At 41.1% G+C, this 21,284-nt stretch overlaps 1 protein-coding gene across 1 annotated transcript in view; it reads left to right on the top strand.

The window, feature by feature from the left end:
- The window catches only part of TACR3 (tachykinin receptor 3), a 74,064-nt gene that overhangs the window by 15,598 nt on the left and 37,182 nt on the right, over positions 1-21,284 (top strand). The window contains exons 2-3 of the mRNA XM_034772461.1: positions 15,335-15,523; positions 16,426-16,576. Coding sequence (XP_034628352.1) covers positions 15,335-15,523; positions 16,426-16,576 — 340 coding nt within the window. The remainder of the gene's footprint in view (positions 1-15,334; positions 15,524-16,425; positions 16,577-21,284) is intronic.

Raw genomic sequence — 21,284 nt, 5'->3', positions numbered from 1 at the left:
GGTTGGGAACCCCAAAGTGGGTCGCAACCCTGTTTTAATGGCGTTACCAGGGCTGCCGTTAGACTTGCTGGGGCCTGGGGCCAAAGCCCGAGCCCAAACCCCACCACCCAGGGCCAAAGCTGAAGCCCAAGGGCCAGGGTGGCAGGGCTCAGGTTACAGGCCCCTTGCCTGGGCCTGAAACCCTTGGGCTTTGGCCATCCCGCCCATGGCAGTGGGGCTCAGGCTTCGGTCCCCCCTCCTGAGTTCATGTAGTAATTTTTGTTGTCTGAAGGGGCTCGCAGTGCAATGAAGTTTGAGAACCCTGCTTTAAACAGTGCAAAATGTATGTCTAAAGCAGCTGAAGAAAAATTAAATTGGGAGCCTAGGTCCCCTCTAGGGTTTGGAAGTAGCAAATGTTGTCACTGTTCAAAAAATTGTAAAAACACACTTTTTGTTTATTTTAAGCCAAATGTTATATGCTGTTTCTCCCATCTGCCCATGGGAAGTCAAAGTTTATGTATAGAAGGAATAGCCACATACAAAACTTTTGCATCAATAAATGTGGATGGGGGGAGGAATCAAATTTTAGTTACCTTTCATCATAATTGTATTCATATATGAGTACATAGAAGTAGTACTGTGACTTCCATTATCTCCTTTATTGAAATATGTTGTATGCAGAGGAGTTGTGGGGCTGGGACACTGTAGTCAGAGATATTTTGTTGTTAAACTGTAAGAAATATGATAATGGACTTATCTCTTCTGGGATTTTGCAAGAAGATATTTTATTTTAGAGTCTTCTAAAGTGATATTTCCAAAGAGATGGATGGGGAAAGCTGCTGTCTCCCAAACATGCTATTTTCAAGATATAGTTTATGGGTAATTAATTTTATTTGCCCCTAGTGTAACACAATTGTACAAAAATATGTAATTGCCTTGATCTCTACACTGATGAAACTAAACAACACAGTTGCTTTGCACTGACTGATGGAATTAATACTAATAATATTGTGCTAGCCCAGGTCACTGCATGCCAGAGACAGACATTGGTATAAAATGTTGTGGGGGGTTATGTTTTTTTTCCCCTGATTTGCCAATTAGATCAGAGAGCTCAGATGAAAACCAGCTTCTCCCTGTCTGTGTAGCAATTTTATTGCGAGTCTCATGATATTTGGTGTTTTTCTTATAGCCTCTATCTTGTGATTATATGAGTATCTCAGGTTTCATATAAAATTAAATTTCTAGCCCTAACAGTTGCAGAGAAAAACAAATATGTGAGTCCAAATATCAAAAGGCAAAAAACACAAAAGAACATCAAATGTATTTTTTTTGTTGTAAAAATCTCGTGATTTTGGGGAGTGGGAAATAGTGTTCTCTCTCTGACAGCAAGTGGAATAAGCTTCTTCTGATCTTTCCCCTCACATGGTATTTGGGTCAGCCAATCTAAGACACAGGAGAAAGATTGTGTGTCTTACCCTGTGAGCTTTGTGAACTCAGAATGCGCCTGCAAACAGATTCATTGATAACTAGATAGATAGTTTGGGCACAAACAACATTCTTTGTTATCTTCTTTGTTTTGCATTGAACGAGACTGTTTTGATATCTACTTTATCATATGTTGCCAGGAAAGTGAGGCTGCCCCACCTCTCTTTCCAGATATATAGACAATGTTTACAATAGTCTCTCCCCTCAAATTTCCCTATCTGAAGCAGGAAATATCTGACAAGTTCAAACCAAATGCTGACCTAAGAAATTCAAATCTGACAGTGTGTCTCAAATTTCATTTTCTCAGTGACTTCACTTACAGTATAATGGTAACAATTACGAGGCTTATTTTGGATTTTCCAAATATTTCACTCCAAGTTGATACATTTCTGTCTTCTTGGAACAAGGATGCAGAATCATGGGGCTTTTCTTCCTGAATACTTTTTTTTCCGGTTCAGTTATGTCCATGTGCTTCTCAAGGATCTGCCAGCCAGAACCTGATACTATGCCACTTTCTGACCATGCACATATGTGTGATATTTTTGCCTAAAGAAAAGAATATGATTTCAAATGTGAACATTTCCAGTCCTCCTCCTGAAGAAGTAAAGTAACCCCCACACACTCCGTGTTTATCTCCTGGTCTATGGTAGATGTTTTCTATTAAACTTGCTTCCACTTTTGGACAGAGATTGAGCCAATTGGTGTCAAAAGTTTGGGTCCTAAATCCATGTTTAAGCACCAAAAGAGAAGTAGCCTATATTTCAAAGGTGCTGACCACCTACAGCTGGCATGGATCTCATTGGGATTTGTGGGTACTCTGGTGTAGCAGTAGAGTTCCTGGTCTTCCACAATTACCAGAGAGGACCAAGATATGGTGCATCAGGGAGTTTAAACATAGGAACTTCCGGTTAGGGAGTTCTCTAGGTGCTGCTTAAAGCATGGATCTTTGTGTCTATATACTTAGACTACATGGTTTCAGAAATAAATGAATCCCTCTCTCTAAAGATAGAGTAAAGGAAAGATGAGACCACCACATTCCAGAGCAGTGAAAATGGAAAATCAAGGAAGAGACTTGTGAAAGCTGCAGCAGGAAGGAGGCAGAATCTTGTCTCAGCACAGCAATGAAGCCCAGAGTACAAATGGCCCTGTGGGAGAAGTCTGATTTTGGCAACTCAAGCAGCTGAGATCCATAGATTTGAACAATTCTATATGACTTCTGTTTTAACAGAGAAAGCACTAAAATTCAATGTAATGCCCTGATATTTGCCATGGGTGATGCTGCTGCTGATATACTGTGCACGCTGCTCCTCATTGGAGGATCATAATGCCACTATATAAAGCCATGGTGTGCCCACACCTAGAAAACTGCATTCAGTTCTGGTTGCCCAATCTCTGAAAAGGTATATTAAAGTTGGAAAAAGTACAGAGAATGGCAACAAAAATTATTAGGAATAGGGAACAACTTCCATATGAGGAGAGATTAAAAAGACTGGAACTGTTCAGCTTAGAAAAGAGACAACTAAGGGCGGGATATGATAGAAGTCTATAAAATCATGAATGGCATGGAGAAAGTAAAGTAGGAAGTGTTATTTCCCCGTCCCATAACACAAGAACTAGGGGGTCACCTAATGAAATTAACAGGCAGCAGGTTTAACACAAATAAAAAAAAGTACTTCTTCACACAACGCACAATCAACCTGTGGAACTCATTGCCAAGGCACATTGTGAAGATCAAGATATAAGTTGGTTGACAGGGGATAGGTCCATCCTTCATGAACCCATGGTCTAGGTGTCCCTAAGCCTCTGACTGTCAGAAACTGGGACTGGACACTCAATAAAAAAGAATCTGACACATCAAAAAAGGGCAGACAAATAAACAGTGACAAGTTTTTAAAGTGCTTGTACACAAATGCTAGAAGTCTAAATAATAAGATGGGTGAACTAGAGTGCCTTGTGATAAAGGAGGATATTGATATAATAGGCATCACAGAAACTTGGTAGACTGAGAGCAATCAATGGGACACAATCATTCCGGGGTACAAAATATATCGGAAGGACAGAACAGGTCGTGCGGGGCGGGGAGTGGCACTATATGTGAAAGAAAATGTACAATCAAATGAAGTAAAAATCTTAAGCAAATCCGCATGTTCCATAGAATCTCTATGGATAGAAATTTCATGCTCTAATAAGAATATAACATTAGGGATCTATTATCGACCACCTGACCAGGACAGTGATAGTGATGATGAAATGCTAAGGGAAATTAGAGAGGCTATCAAAATTAAGAACTCAATAATAGTGGGGATTTCAATTATCCCCATATTGACTGGGAACATTTCACTTCAGGACGAAATGCAGAGATAAAATTTCTCGATACTTTAAATGACTGCTTCATGGAGCAGCTGGTACGGGAACCCACAAGGGGAGAGGCAACTCTAGATTTAGTCCTGAGTGGAGCGCAAGAGCTGGTCCAAGAGGTAACTATAGCAGGACCGCTTGGAAATAGTGACCATAATACAATAGCATTCAACATCCCTGTGGTGCGAAGAACATCTCAATAGCCCAATACTGTGGCATTTAATTTCAAAAGGGGGAACTATGCAAAAATGAGGGGGTTAGTTAAACAGAAGTTAAAAGGTACAGTGACTAAAGTGAAATCCCTGAAAGCTGCATGGGCGCTTTTTAAAGACACCATAATAGAGGCCCAACTTCAATGTATATCCCAAATTAAGAAACACAGTAAAAGAACTAAAAAAGAGCCACCGTGGCTTAACAACCATGTAAAAGAAGCAATGAGAGATAAAAAGACTTCCTCCAAAGGAGCATAAACACTGCCAAATTAAGTGCAAGAATGTAATAAGAAAAGCCAAAGAGGAGTTTGAAAAACGGCTAGCCAAAAACTCCAAAGGTAATAACAAAATGTTTTTTAAGTACATCAGAAGCCCGAAGCCTGCTAAACAACCAGTGGGGCCCCTTGATGATCGAGATACAAAAGGAGCGCTTAAAGATGATAAAGTCATTGCGGAGAAACTAAATGGATTCTTTGCTTCAGTCTTCACAGCTGAGGATGTTAGGGAGATTCCCAAACCTGAGCTGGCTTTTGTAGGTGACAAATCTGAGGAACTGTCACAGATTGAAGTGTCACAAGAGGAGGTTTTGGAATTAATTGATAAACTTAACATTAACAAGTCACCGGGACCAGATGGCATTCACCCAAGAGTTCTGAAAGAACTCAAATGTGAAGTTGCGGAACTGTTAACTAAGGTTTGTAACTTGTCCTTTAAATCAGCTTCTGTACCCAATGACTGGAAGTTAGCTAATGTAACACCAATATTTAAAAAGGGCTCTAGAGGTGATCCCGGCAATTACAGACCGGTAAGTCTAATGTCTGTAACAGGCAAATTAGTCGAAACAATAGTTAAGAATAAAATTGTCCGACACATAGAAAAATATAAACTGTTGAGCATAGTCAACATGGTGTCCGTAAAGGGAAATTGTGTCTTACTAATCTATTAGAATTCTTTGAAGGGGCAACAAACATGTGGACAAGGGGGATCCAGTGGACATAGTGTATTTAGATTTCCAGAAAGCCTTTGACAAGGTCCCTCACCAAAGGCTCTTACGTAAATTAAGCTGCCATGGGATAAAAGGGAAGGTCCTTTCATGGATTGAGAACTGGTTAAAAGACAGGGAACAAAGGGTAGAAATTAATGGTAAATTCTCAGAATGGAGAGGGGTAACTAGTGGTGTTCCCCAAGGGTCAGTCCTCAGACCGATCCTATTCAACTTATTCATAAATGATCTGGAGAAAGGGATAAACAGTGAGGTGGCAAAGTTTGCAGATGATACTAAACTGCTCAAGATAGTTAAGACCAAAGCAGACTGTGAAGAACTTCAAAAAGATCTCACAAAACTAAGTGATTGGGCAACAAAATGGCAAATGAAATTTAATGTGGATAAATGTAAAGTAATGCACATTGGAAAAAATAACCCCAACTATACATACAATATGATGGGGGCTAATTTAGCTACAAGAATTCAGGAAAAAGATCTTGGAGTCATCGTGGATAGTTCTCTGAAAATGTCCAGGCAGTGTGCAGAGGCGATCAAAAAAGCAAACAGGATGTTAGGAATCATTAAAAAGGGGATAGAGAATAAGACTGAGAATATATTATTGCCCTTATATAAATCGATGGTACGCCCTCATCTCAAATACTGCGTACAGATGTGGTCTCCTCATCTCAAAAAAGATATACTGGCACTAGACAAGGTTCAGAAAAGGGCAACTAAAATGATTATGGGTTTGGAATGGGTCCCATATGAGGAGAGATTAAAGAGGCTAGGACTCTTCAGCTTGGAAAAGAGGAGACTAAGGAGGGGTATGATAGAGGTATATAAAATCATGAGTGATGTGGAGAAAGTGGATAAGGAAAAGTTATTTACTTATTCCCATAATACAAGAACTAGGGGTCATCAAATGAAATTAATAGGCAGCAGGTTTAAAACAAATAAAAGGAAGTTCTTCTTCACACAGCGCACAGTCAACTTGTGGAAATCCTTACCTGAGGAAGTTGTGAAGGCTAGGACTATAACAGAGTTTAAAAGAGAACTGGATAAATTCATCGTAGTTAAGTTCATTAATGGCTATTAGCCAGGACAGGTAAGGAATGGTGTCCCTAGCCTCTGTCTGTCAGAGGGTGAGAGGGATGGCAGGAGAGAGATCACTTGATCATTGCCTGTTAGGTTCACTCCCTCTGGGGCACCTGGCATTGGCCACTGTCGGTAGACAGGATACTGGGCTAGATGGACCTTTGGTCTGACCCGGTACGGCCTTTCTTATGTTCTTATGTTCTTATGTAATAAATTGCTCTGTTCATTTCCAGCCACTGTTGGAAGACAGGCTTCAGGACTAGATAGGCCATTGGTCTGACCCAGTATGGCCATTCTGATGTTATCTTCTTATGAGGAAAAGATAAAATACTCCAAAGTGAAAGAGGCTTTTGATGCCCATTTCATAGGCAGACAGAATATTACATAGAAAGGGCCAAATTTAGTAGGAGGCGCCAGCCACAAGGGAACAGTCTCAGACTTTTATTACTGCCGTTCATAGTCTTGTTTAATGTTCAAAATATGGAATAAAAGAATTAATAAGAGATACCAGTTTATAAGTACAGCTTCAGTTAGACCCAGCTCTCACACTAGCAAAAGTAAGAATCCAAGAAGATGTAAAGAAACAGCTTTGTCACTTGCATACTAACAATATATGGGAAACTGCTTCAGACAAAAATTAACACAGTAATGAGAAAAAGACCCAAATGTAAAAGGAGCAGTCAGACCAAATTTATACCATAAGAACAGTGCACAACTGGAGAGTGGGAGACCGAAGAAACCTTAATAGGAGGGAAGCTTAGAAAAGCTATAAAAGATGTGGCAAGACACAGCTTGCAACTATGTCCATCTAACAAGGCGGAAGGTAGGAGATGCCACAAAATGGGACACTGTGCAATAGCATGCAGATCACCAAGAGTAGTGGAAACAATCCAAGAGGGAGTGTTATCAGATAACAATGAGTGCATACTTCTAGGGACTATATTCCCAAAAGAACAGAGAACACTGGGTGCACAAGCATGAATATCAATGGTTGAGACTGTAAATTTAAAATGGATACAGGGGCAGCAGTAACTGCATTCCCAAAAAAGATAATACTTGATTCCAGGATGGAGCTCTGAAAAGACCAAATAAGATTCTATTTGGGGCTATGTAGTAGGATGCGCTCTGCTCCTGTCTTCTAGCATCACATAAATGACTCTTAACTCCAGTGATTGTGTATCCACACCATGCTGTTTGTTTATGTTCCCTCCACTAACACCTTTATGGTCCTGTGCAGTAATGCTGTGTAGTGTCCTCTGTGTTTCCAGCCCTTTTCCTAGGGCCCGAGAGGACCAGAGATCTCCCTTTCCAGAGATGTCAGTGAGACTGGGCTTAGCAAGCCTAGTTCTTCTCTCCCTCACTTCCTTCCTGTGCCCTTCTTATCAGTCTTGAGCTGATGGGCTAATTGGTTCTTTAACTCACCTAGCCTCCTCAATTAATTAGATAATTAGCTTCAATTACCCCAGTCAGCCTTCTCCAGAGGAACTAATTGGGGTCAGGGTGCAATCTCACTTGCTAACTGTCACCAGCTAGTAACATTATATTGAATGTTTGTGGCCAGTGCCGTGGGAAACTGGAGAAAGGACGGAAAGTTCTTCAACAAGTAATATGTAATATAAAGATAGACAACTCCTCTACTAGGATTACCAGCAGTACAAGGACTACACCTAGCAGAGAAACTGGAATGCATTAATGGCAGAAAGTAAGCTATGCAGGAGATGTATTCTCACATCTTCACAGGGCTCGGATAGCTGTCAAGGGAATACAAAATAAAACTGGTGCCATCAACAACTCCCTTTGCTCTTACAGCCCCATGGCACATTCCTATACCCTTGCTAGGGAAAGTCAAAGAAGAATTAAAGAGAATAGAAGACATGGGGGTTATTTCCCAGAAAGAAGAACCCACAGATTGGTGTGCAGGGGTGGTTATAGTATCAAAGCCCAATGGCAAAATCCAGATATGTGTAGCCCTTACACAACATAGTAAAAGCATGTGCAAAAAAAGATGCACACTTCCCACAGTGGATCAGATATTAGCTCAGTTATCAGAAGCCAAAGTCTTCTCAAAATTAGATGGTACGGCACACTCCTAGCAAATCCCTCTTGCTAAAGAACCTATGCCATTAACAAGGCATTAACCTATGCCAGCACCTCCCCATTTGGAAGGTACTGTTTCAGTCATCTTCCATTTGGCATACCTTCAGGACAGAGGAAAAGCACTACCTGATCTGAGACCCAGGAACAGGGTTTGGCTCAAAAGCTCTCAAACATTCGGAACTATTCAGAACTTAGCAGAAACTCCCAGATCCTACCTAGTGGAGACTCCAAAGAGGACTTCTCTGGCAAAATCAGGTTAATCTTCAATATTTTCCAACACAACAAAGAGAGGATCTGGGTCCTCTGAGTATTTGTCAGGAAGTGAGCCCCCTCCACAGAGAACACCGTGCTCAAACTCAACAGAAGTGAGAACACACTCTGGAAGACTGATCAAACCTCCTCAAAGACTTGATCCTTAGAATACTGCTCAGTACTATTTAAATACAATTGATAAGAGGACATAATTGTGTAAATAGTTTTAAGGAATTTGTAGTTTATTTTGAACTGTTGTGTGTATATACATGGCTTTATAATTATATTTTAATATTTTATTATAAATAAATGGAGATGAATGTTTATAGAGTTTCTGGTCCTCCAGAGTTACCAGAGAGGATCAGGATGCATTGGCAGCAGGGAGCTTAATAAATGTAGGAATTCCAGGCTAGGACATCCTCTAGTTGCTGTTCAAAACATGGCTCTTTGTGTTTATGTCCTCCCACTACAGGTGCTCATCATCTTTGAAAGTCAGGCTGCTTATAATTTGTACTTTGTTACTTGTCTGGTACATTCATCCTACTCTAGGACATCAAGCAGAACTACATAAATGTGTGCACTTACAGACATTAACAATCATTTGAATCATTCTGAGAACGCCACTGTCATGGAGGGAGGCTCCTTTTTTTGTTTACATTTCATGGTCTCACTTTATACTAAGGGTACATCTATAAATAATTTTAAAGGGTTAATAGAAATTCATAGATGTTTGCTCAGTTGTTATAAAATATTGAGTCTAACCAGTAACTAAACAGCTTATGACCAGATAAAATACTTTCGACTGACTTCATGTAATTTATCAGTTAAATGATTCAGTAATGTTTTAAGCATGTATTAACCCTTTATAAATGATCACTTAACATAAAGTGTGACCCTTTTATACTAGCTCATTCATATGATGAAAGATTTTGAAGTGTATTTCAAAGCCGTTTTAGAGTCTTTTAAGTTGGGCTCCCAAAATCATCAGATACTTTTGATAATTTTGGCCATAAAAACCAGGCAGCGACAGTAGTTCAACATCCAAGGGTAAAGTCCTGGAAACCCTTATTCATGTGGGTAGTCCTTGCTCACTAGAGTAGTCCCATGAAATCAATTATGCTAAATTGCTTGAGTATGGATTACTCTCATGAGCAAAGGTTTGCAGGGCAAGGGTTGCATGTGTCTGTTGTAGGTGGACATAAAAGAACGCAAAGGTTAAGGAGTTATTTTGGTCATTTAGAAAATGTCTTAGAAACCTCCAGGTTGCTAGCTTGTGTTGCTATTCCCAGGCATCCCATGAAGGATTCTTTACTTCAGTGTTTTTAATTAGGTCCATCCACAATTAGGATTCTTGCCCTTCTATCCTTGAATTTCTTAATTACCAGTCAATCCAAATACCGTACCAATGCAGTAGACAATATTGGGTAACCAATCACAGCTTTGAGGAAAGGAGTCTGTGCACTGTGAAGAATTGTAGGGTCTCTGCTGCAGATGAACCTCTTTTTATGCAAACTTCATAATTTTCTTCTAATCTCTTTCCTCTATCAGCATCCCAGTTACCTGATCCAACTTATGCTGAGTAGGTTAATTTCCCCACACACACATACATCAGTTTACAAGCAAACTGTAAGTAAGCTAGACAAATCATTTAGCACTTTTAATGGATTCCAACTGTGACTGCAGATGGGTGTTTGTAAAATTCAATTTGGAACTTGGCATTGTTTTTACATGTATGTATTTTTACTGCAATTGTCCAAATAATGTGTTAAATGCAGGAAAATTGCTCTCTATTTACTAACTCACAGTTTGCAGTCCCCCATGCATCTTAGCTGCCTTTTTTCCCCCCTTCCTCTGAAGGTTCTATTACTCTTAACTGGACTGAATTATGCTTTTTCTGTGATGTGGGATGGCATTTAGCTTGTTTTAGACATACACATTTCCTGGTTCTCTGACATTGTGGGATATAAGAAAAAAAGTATTTACTCAATTGTTTCACAATTTTAAAAATATGTGCTAAGGAGACTTAGCACTAGTCATTTGAAAGCAAACTGATTTTTCCTTTTCACACAAGTGAAATCAAAATAAGGCTGAGCTATTGAGAGCCTACTATGTGAACATAACACCTGCAGATCTGGGACTGAATTGTTGGTCCTATAGTTCCAGACATACTATACAGGCAGGGCCGGCTCTAGGCACCAGCAAAACAAGTTGGTGCTTGGGGCGGCACATTTTTAGGGGCGGCATGGCCGGCGCCAGAATGCCGCCCCTGCCGCCCCTAAAAATGTGCCCCGGCCGCCCTAGCTCACCTCTGCTGCTGACGGTGCGCAAAACAGCTGATTCGCACGCCGCTGCTCGCCCTCCCTCCCAGGCTCTCAAGCCTGGAAGGGAGGGGGAGACTCCGAGTAGTCGCGGCGTGCACGCCGCTTCTCCCCCTCCCTCCTAGGCTTGAGAGCCTGGGGGGAGGAGGCAGGGCTGGGGATTTGGGGAAGGGGTGGAGTTGAGGCGGGGCCAGGGGGTGGGGTAAGAAAAAAATGGGGGGGGCGCCAAAATTGATTTTGCTTGGGGCGGCAAAAATCCTAGAGCCGGCCCTGTATACAGGACTTTAAACACATGAGTCAATGGAAAATGTACATTATGGATCATCTATAGAAGGATTTTATATTATTTGTGAGCAGTAACAAGCCAATAAAGTGCAACACTCACACAACTACAGAGTGTATCTGATTTTGCTCCCACTGAAGTCAATGACTAAAACCTCTCATTAATGTTATTTGAGTCAGGACTGGACCTTTAATGATTCCTGAGGAGTGAGACAGATTTTCCTGATTTAGGGGACTAAAAAGCAAGTACCATACAGTAAATCCTGGAGCTTGGCCAGACAAACTGAGCGGACCTGAAGGAAACAAGATTTGTCTCTCTTTTGAGCACAGCAGATAAGATCAGTCCTGAAGGAGAAGGAGTCCAGTGTCTTTGAAAACCATTACACATCAGGTATTGTGATGCCTGTTCCAGCTCCGATTAAATCAGTGGAAAGACTACCATTAACTTTAATAGGAGTTGGGTCAGTCCAAACTGATACCTAGAAAAATTTTCAGTAGGCATATGATTGCTCTAATATGGTCACAACAACCCAAATAGCAAAGTTTAATGATGAAAGTTAAGAATTAACTGCCACCTAAAGATTCTTAAAATCAGAAATCTAAATTCAGAACTCAATGCAGAGGATGAATAATTCACAAGTCATTCTTGCAGGTGATGACTTAATTGAATTTTTTTTTTTAATACACATATTTACTTGTCATCAGTTCTTAGCTGTATTTACATATATCCATTTCTAGATATGTATATCCTATCTTGTAATTACTTTCCAAGTGTTGATTTGGTGTTTATGCTGGATGGGATAATAACAGTTTTCAACTGGCTGTTATGATGAACAAGCATAGAGTTAATTTTTTTGCACTAAATCTTTTCTGTTGATTTGCATTTCTGATTCACCAACACACACATCCCATTTATTTTTGTTGAATTAGTCATTTGCGGCATGACTTTTCAGAAGCACAGAATATCTGCTTGTTGCCACTGGTGCCAAAAGTCTTTTGAGGTCCAATCTGGAACCAAATGACGTCAGTGAGAATTTTTTGCCCTTGACTTCAGCGGGAGCAAGATTGGACATTCTATGGCTCCAATTCTATATTCACTGCATATCAACAGGCCTGTTGCTTGGAGCCCTGCTGAAGTAAATTGGCCTCTGCATGGACACAGCAGTCCCCCCCGCACAGCCAATTGAAGAATCAAGGCTTATACTTGCGTGACTACATTGCACTCCGTTGGCTGGTTGCAGCTTAGTGTATATCTAAGAATCCTTCTGTTGCTGATAGCTAACATAGATTTTCCCTTAAGTCAAAATGTCAGAGCTCTTTACAGGTTTCACCCCCAGCTCTGCATGTGTGTAGTTCATGTAATTTGTAGTGCTAGAAACTACTGCAAAATTATTAGTGGCCTCATTCTGAGAGGTACTGAGCACCTGCTACTCTCACTGACTTCAGTGGGATTTGCTAGTACTCGGTACATCTGAAAATTAGGTTGGGACAGTACATAGGGTAGAAAGAGAAAGAACGAACAAACTGATGAGTAGGCAGCTGCTAGGGGTGTTCACTGGAGGAGAGAGAGGAGAACACCATAATAAATCCCTAGCCATAAATTTGCTGCTGACTTAGTATTTAACTTTGTGACTGGTAAACCAGTGAAACCTGAACAGACATGTCTTCTTAAGAGTTCAAAAACAGCTAATGATGAATCATCCATATTCCTCTGGGTTTTCTTTTCCCCTTAAGAGGCTATGCTTAATATTTTCATAACAGATAAATACTATGTGGAAGTGAGCATAACCTTTAGTGTTGTTAGTCTACTTGTGATTTGCAATTTACACAACAACTGCAGTTGTTGATGGGGGAAAAGCAATAGTTTACAAAACCCAATAGAAAACATCAGTAATTATGGATCAGAGAGCTGGCCAAAACTACAGATTTCCAGTTCCAGGGAAATTTGGAAGCTTGGTTTTGTTCTGATTTGGACTGAAACAAAAAAAAAATTAATTTCCCATGAACCCGAAAAAGTTTCATTTCAGGAACACTGACACATGGTATTTCTAAAACAAAATATGCTCCTTGGGATCATAGGAGCTGCTGACTCGAATAGATAAGAATGTCAATTTTAGGCAGCAGCTGCTGGGGTTCTGAGGGTTTGCAGCTCTGGGGCAGCCCTACTATGCAGACTGCCCTGTGCCAGGGACTCCAGGGCTTCCAAAATCCCAGGGCTGCCTGTTTAAGAGTCAGGCAACACAGGGAACCAGCTGGTCCAGGAGCCTCATAGCCCTGGGGTTTCCAGAACCAGGGCAGGGTTGCCCCACAGCCACAGATTTGGATGCTCATCCCAGCGTTCCCAGGCTCCCAGCTCCATGGCAGGGAGTTTAGAAGCTCTGATAGCCTCCATAGTTCCAGGCTTCCCATTTCAAGGCTTTGAAAACTTTAGAGTGTCAGATCAAATAAACGTACTCAGTAAGTCTATTCACAAAAAAGAAATACTTCTTTAAAAGACAGTGTTGGCCCATGCCTTGCAACATACTAATTAATAATGAAAACCAACCTTTGTGAATCAGTCTTTTAATTTACCAGTGTTGGTAAATGAAATGGGGGGAGGGTGATCAGGGAATTTAGTGAAGAAGGTGTTCATTTGGAACTCAATTTAGAGATCAAAGCAGAGTTATGCAGTGATATGTAAAAGCACATTAAATATACAGTTATGGACAGGAGGTTCTGGTTCTGATTTGCTTTTTCCATCAAGACAGAGATCAAAAGACAGAAAGATTAAGTTAATTTTCACTTTTTAAAATCACACCTCTCTCCAGACCCCCTGCGCCTTCCATCATGTTCTTTATTTTGTGTCCTCCTGAAGAGACTGGAATTACTGAAGGGCTGTCTTTTCCTATTTTTTGATAGTTTTCTATGAGGTACCACCTTAAACGTATAGCCAACACAGTTACAGGAGAGCCAGATAGATGCTATTCTGCCTCAAGCATCACTATCAAAATCGCAAGCGGTTGCAATCATCTTAGCCACACATTTCTACTAGTGCCTTCATCTTTTGTGTTGTTTGGGCAGGGGTGCAACAAGGAGATAAAGTTCCTCTCACCATCCTCCCACCTTGCAGGGACCAGTCACAGTCTGGCCTTGTTTGTATTGCTGATTGCGTGAATCTGAAGGAAATGTATGCCTACTTAATAAAATGCATGGGTATGTATCAGTTTCTCTAGATACAGGGCAACTCTTAAAGTAGACTTTAGCCATATGCTGGTCTGGGACACCAATGTAACTTTTACAATGTGATTGTTAACTTTAAATTTAACAACAAATCTGTTGTTTGCAGCAAACAATTACTGAAGCATCCTATCTTGATCACGAGCCAAATGTAGTTTGTTATATTACTACAGGTATTTGTGTGAGACCACTGTTGTATTAATGTAGATGGAATATACAGGCCAAAGTGTTAACATAACCCAATCACTGTCCAACATTAAACAGTATAAAATAAGGTTTAGGGTTTGGTATAAAAAGTCCTCAACCTTCGTACCATGGTAGGCACACTGTTAAAACTCCTTTAACCTTTTACTAGATACAGAAAAGTAGGGAAAACTGTTAAAGTATTTGGAACATAAAATGTTCATTTTAACAACATTCCTTATTCCCTTTAGCTGGAGATTAAAAAAACAAAAACAAAAAACCATCTTCTTTGCCATGGTTTTAGCTTAGTGGTTCTCCCCCAACCTCATTCTTAGTTACAGAACGTGTGTTCTTGTAGTATATGTCTATGCTGCAATTAGACACGCATGACTGGCCCATGCCAGCTGATTCAGGCTACATGGCTATTTAACTGCAGTGTCGACTTTTGGGCTCGGGCTGCAGCCCAAGCTCTTGGACCCTCCTACCACACAGGGTCCTAGAGCCTGGGCTCCAGCCCTAGCCCAAATGTCTACACTGCAATTAAATAACCCCTTAGCCCAAGCCCTATGAGCCTGAGTCCGCAGGCACAGGCCAGCCAGGGGGGATTAATTGCAGTGTAGACATACAGTAAGACCCTGAACCAACTTCCATTCAAGCAAATGGAGGGGGTGGGAAAACAACACCTCCCACTGACTTTAATGGGAGCTGGGTCAGGTCACTGATCATTTGAAGAATATAATGCCATTGGGCCTTCCCAAGACAAGAAAATAACTATCTTCTTTTCACTCCTTTGCACAAGCTGGTTTGCTACAGGAACACAGTCATCACTGAAGATTTCTCACATGAAGGATTTTTGTTTGTTTTTTATGCAGATACATGGCCATTATCGATCCCCTGAAGCCCAGACTGTCTGCAACTGTAACGAAGGTGGTCATTGGCGGTATATGGATTTTGGCTTTCCTTCTTGCATTTCCCCAGTGCCTCTACTCCATAACCAAAGTGATGCCTGGAAGAACTCTTTGCTATGTAGCATGGCCAGGTGGTCCAAAACAGCACTTTACGTAAGCTTTTCTGCTTTTAAACTCAGGCATGGCTAGATCTAAACTGCAGGCTTATTTTAATTTTGCAGAGGGACGGCAAGAATAACTTGCAGGCCAAGAAACCAAGCCCTGTACCTATCCCATACTCACAATGTGGGTCACAGAGATTTTCAGCCATATCCTCATCCGGTGTAAATTAACATAGTGCTACAGAAGACAATGGAGTTACACTGATTTACACCACCTAAGGACCTAGCCGTTAATCTGCATGAGTTTGGGATGGTGCATTACTTATGAGTGACAAATTTATATGGAAGTAGATCTTCTTTCCATTTACCTGTCAAGACCAAAGTTAAAATTCTGTGTTTGCTCTTCGATAGCAGTTCCCTACACTGCCACAAAAACTAGGACTTACGTTATATAGGTTTTGGAGGCCTCCCCATGCACTGCAGGATGAATGACAAAGTCTGTACTTCGATATCAATAGTTGAAGATGCCAGTTTTTCAAATATTTTGATTTAAAAAGTTGTTTATGGGTACAGTACTTTATTGTGCAATATTTGGCTACCCAGAAAACTGGGTCTCAGTAACACTGTTTTACAGTGTTGTAACGTCACTGATTTCAATGAGTAACTCCTGATTAATAGCAGTATGCGTTCAGAATCAGAACTATAGGTTTTAATAATGAATTCAGATCTTAAACAGTTTTCTGTCTGCTTTTAATGCAGTTTACTTAAGACTTTCATGACTGACAGTAAAAAAAAAATACTGTGCCAAATCCCCAGCTGGTGTAAATAGGCACCATCTGAGACGCTGATCCTTTAGGTAGAGAAAATGTCTTGTTTATTTCTCAAACATTCAGAAAATTCTATCTGAATAGTCCCTCTCAAAACATTTATCAGTTCAATGCTCTTTTATTGCAGGTATCATGTCATTGTGATTGTATTAGTGTACTGCTTTCCACTGCTTGTCATGGGTATCACTTATACCATAGTTGGAATTACCCTTTGGGGAGGAGAGATTCCAGGTGACACATCTGACAAATACCACGAGCAGCTCAAAGCTAAGAGAAAGGTACTGTTCCATTAAACCTTGCTAAGTACATTTATATTGATTTTTTTCCTGCTGAAATCACTAGCAATTATGTTGTAAAGTATTGGAAGTGTTTTATTTCAGACAGAATGGCATTTGAGACAGTTATAAAAGAACTTTCAATTAAAATCGCAATTGATTTTGACAAGGCTTTTTTTTTCCGGTGTGGTTGTTGTTCAAACAAATGATGTAAATGTTTGGATTTTAACTCTACTCCAATTCTAGGGGGCTCTGAGTAACATTTAGTCAGGCATACAATTGTGTGCTTGAGATGTGAAACAGAAGGACTGCCTTATTAACAGAACTAAAGTGATGATCCTGGAACTTTGGGTTCAGCTTTGTCTGTTCTCTGAACAGTAGCTCTTTATTGACCTGATCCAAATCCAGCAGAAGTCAATGAGAATCTTTCTATGACTTAATAGGTTTTCGATCTGGCCTATTTCAATACACAGATAAGAGCTGCTTTACCTATTCATCTAATGAAGGCTATACATTAGAAATTAGCACCTTTTATAGTGAGAATCAACAAACTGATACTTTCAATTATTTTTTCAATGTATTTCATTAGTTGTAATTACACCTCTACCTTGATATAACGCTGTCCTCAGGAGCCAAAAAATCTTACCACGTTATAGGTGAAACTGCGTTATATCGAACTTGCTTTGATCCGCTGGAGTGCACGTGCCTCCCCCGCCCCCCTAGAGCACTGCTTTACCACATTAAATCAGAATTCGTGTTATATCGGATCGCATTATATCAGGGTAGAGGTGTATTTGTATAATCAATATTTCAGCTTATACGTTGTTAGTGAACCATTTACTTTGACAATTCGCTCAGTAGTTGTGCAATTGGTCACATGGACCAGGTTGTATTGTTTCTGCTTCTTAAATGGACGACAGAACATTCTAAGTAGGATAGTAACCGAATAAATAAGCCCTTCTGTTATTCATTTTCAGATAAAGAATTATTTGTGCTAAAATTCTTTAAAATGGATTTGTAAACATTGGGCCCAATGCTGGAACCCTAACTTGCTTTGGTGAGCACATACTCAATTAGTCTGACTGGTCATCCCAAAGTTATCCCAACATTCGTGAATAATGAACATAATCCCATGAAAAGAAGAACAGGAGTACTTGTGGCACCTTAGAGACCAACAAATTTATTAGAGCATATGCATATGCATATGCATATGCATCCGAAGAAGTGGGCTGTAGTCCACGAAAGCTTATGCTCTAATAAATTTGTTAGTCTCTAAGGTGCCACAAGTACTCCTGTTCTTCTTTTTGCGGATACAGACTAACACGGCTGTTACTCTGAAACCTGTCATAATCCCATGAGTCATAACAAACTGAACAGAATACTAATGTGGTTCCTATTTAGCTAATGTGGTTCCTATTTTCAAGAAAGGGAAAAAAAGTGATCCGGGTAACTACAGGCCTGTTAGTTTAACATCTGTAGTGTGCAAGGTGCTGGAGAAAATTCTGAAAGAGAAAGTAGTTAAGGACCTCGAGGTTAATGGCAAGTGCGATAAATTACAACATGGTTTTACGAAGGGCAGATCGTGCCAAATGAATCTGATCTCCTTCTTCGAGAAAGTAACGGACTTATTAGATAAGGGAAATGCGGTGGACCTAATATACCTAGATTTCAGTAAAGCGTTTGATACTGTACCCCATGAGGAATTATTGGTTAAACTGGAAAAGATGGGGATCCATATGAAAATTCAGAGGTGGATAAGGAATTGGTTAATGGGGAGAATGCAGCGGGTAGTATTGAAGGGTGAACTGTCAAGTTGGAGGGAGGTTACCAGTGGAGTTCCTCAGGGTTCGGTTTTGGGACCCATTTTATTTAATCTATTTATAACTGACCTCAGAACCGATTGCAGGAGTGGACTGATAAAGTTTGCGGATGATACAAAGGTGGGAGGCGTTGCCAATTCGGAGGAGGATAGGGATATTCTGCAGGGAGACTTGAATGAGCTTGTGAATTGGAGTATCAGAAATAGGATGAAATTTAATAGTGAAAAGTGTAAGGTGATGCACTTGGGGATGACTAATAACAATTTTAGTTACAAGCTGGGGACGCATTGGTTAGAAGTAACGGAAGAGGAGAAGGACCTAGGGGTTCTTGTAGACCGCAGGATGACTATGAGTCGACAATGTGACGTGGCGGTGAAAAAAGCCAATGCGGTCTTGGGATGCATTAGGTGAGGTATATCTAGTAGGGATAAGGAGGTGCTGCTCCCATTGTATAAGGCGCTGGTGAGACCTCATTTGGAGTACTGTGTGCAGTTCTGGTCTCCCATGTTTAAAAAAGATGAACTTAAATTGGAACGGGTGCAGAGAAGGGCCACTAGGATGATCAGAGGAATGGAAAACCTGTCGTATGAAAGGAGACTGGAGGAGCTCGGGTTGTTTAGTCTGACAAAACGAAGGTTGAGGGGAGATATGATTGCTCTCTTTAAATATATCAGAGGGATAAATACAAGGGAGGGAGAGGAATTATTCCAGCTTAGTACTAATGTGGACACGAGAACGAATGGATATAAACTGGCCGTGGGGAAGTTTAGGCTTGAAATTAGACGAAGGTTTCTGACCGTCAGAGGGGTGAAATATTGGAACGGCCTTCCGAAGGAAACGGTGGGGGTGAGGGACCTGTCTGGTTTTAAGATTAAGTTAGACAAGTTTATGGAGGGAATGGTTTAATGGTAAAACATATTAGCTGAGGAATACCAAGCAATGGTAGGTAAACAGTATAATGGCTAACAAGGGTCAGGCTGGAGACTCTTGCCTACATGCTCGGGGTCTTACTGATCGCCATATTTGGGGTTGGGAAGGAATTTTCCTCCAGGGTAGATTGGCTGAGGCCCTGGAAGTTTTTCGCCTTCCTCCGCAGCATGGGGCAGGGATCTCTAGCAGGAGGGTTCTCTGCCAATTGAAGTCACTAAGACACAGGATTTGGGGACTTCATCAGCAGAGTCAAGGAAAGGGTAGGGACAGTTTTGTGGCCTGCAGCATGCAGGGGGTCAGACTAGATGATCATAGTGGTCCCTTCTGACCTTAAAGTCTATGAGTCTATGAAATACTCATGAATCAGTTATTCCAACTCTCCCACCAGCTCTCCATTACAATTAAAATTCATATAGGAGGACATCACCAAATTCTGCTTGCTACTAGTGTTACAGTGTTGTGTCTTACGGTACGTCTATACTTACCTTCAGGTTCGGCGGTAAGCAATCGATCTTCTGGGATCGATTTATCGCGTCTTATCTAGACGCGATAAATCGAGCCCGGAAGTGCTCACCGTCGACATCGGTACTCCTGCTCCGCAAGAGGAGTGCACGGAGTCGATGGGGGAGTCTGCCTGCCGCGTGTGGACCTTGTAGTTCGAACTAAGATACTTCGACTTCAGCTACGTTATTCACGTAGCTGAAGTTGCGTAGCTTAGTTCGAACTGGGGGGTTAGTGTGGACCAGCCCTTAGACAGCCGTGACCTTGGAATACAAAAATCATGTTAATGTAAATCACTATAAGCCTTATTAAACCCATCCATACTGGCTGGCCATCTACATATAAAACTCTGGCTTGCTACCACTCCACAATAGTGGGGGGGGGGGAAACTCCCAAAGTCCAATGCAATATGCATTAAATCATAGGATGGATTCTTTGGTGCTTCAGTTGTTTCAAAAACATATAAAGGAACATAGAAGGAGGTTCTCCCAGACAATACAAGTGATCACAGTCTTAGAATAGAGGACCTAGGAAGGAAGAGATCAAGGCTCCCAAGGGTGTTTCTGAGCCCAGGATACATCATATAGCCCTGAGTTCCTCTTTAAATTCATGTATTGGTAGCACAGCTGTGTCTCAGGGAATAGGGTGACCATACACCTCTTTTTGGCCAGGACAGTCCCTTTTTTAAGCCCTATCCCGGCCCTCCCAACCTTTTTGATAAAACTGGGCATTTGTCCTGTTTGCTCTTGTCAGCTTGATCAACTGGCAAGAGCAAATGGGACAAATTCACACTTTTGTCAAAAAGTGGGGTGCAGAGGAACGTGCTGGGGGGCGAGAGACAATGCCAGGCCCAACACCACTCAGGGCAGGAGGTGGGAAGGGCCCCAGGTGAGTGACTTGGGCCAGCCCCACCTGGGGGGATGGGGGAAGGCTCAGGCTAGCAATATGTGGTGTCCTGTTTTCCTTTTAGGAAATATAGTCACCCTACAGATGGACTAACGCAATATCTTCTTTGTATAGGTTGCAACAACCAGTTTCATTCACCCAAGTCCTGGATGCTTAAGGAAGTTTAGGCTACCACCTGCAAGTTGGACCCATGTCCTTAATAACTAGTAAAATCCAGTGTGGAGAACATTGGAAAGGACTTTGAACAGCTCCTTTCTGGAGGGCAAAGTGCCAGCATCTCTTAAAAAGCAATTGTTAGGCCCTGCTCAAGCAACCATCTTTTAACAGACTCTTATACCAGTTAGTGCCTTAACTCTATTCTTGCGGGTGGGAGCGGGGGGGGGGGGGGGGAGGTGTGGTAATTTTAAACTAAGTGAAAACTGACATGCAATTATCAAGGAAATCTGGAAAATGTACTTAATTATATTTTCCCCCAAGAAGCTAAATGCTTTAGATTTATTTCAAGGAATATAAAAAGCATTTCCATAGTGCTCTAGTTAGATCTTTAATGGGGT

Source organism: Trachemys scripta, chromosome 5, assembly GCF_013100865.1.
Source record: "Trachemys scripta elegans isolate TJP31775 chromosome 5, CAS_Tse_1.0, whole genome shotgun sequence".
Classification (NCBI taxonomy): domain Eukaryota; kingdom Metazoa; phylum Chordata; order Testudines; family Emydidae; genus Trachemys; species Trachemys scripta.
The sequence above is the reverse complement of the archived record's forward strand: the minus strand, read 5'-3'. Positions and strand labels throughout refer to the sequence as shown.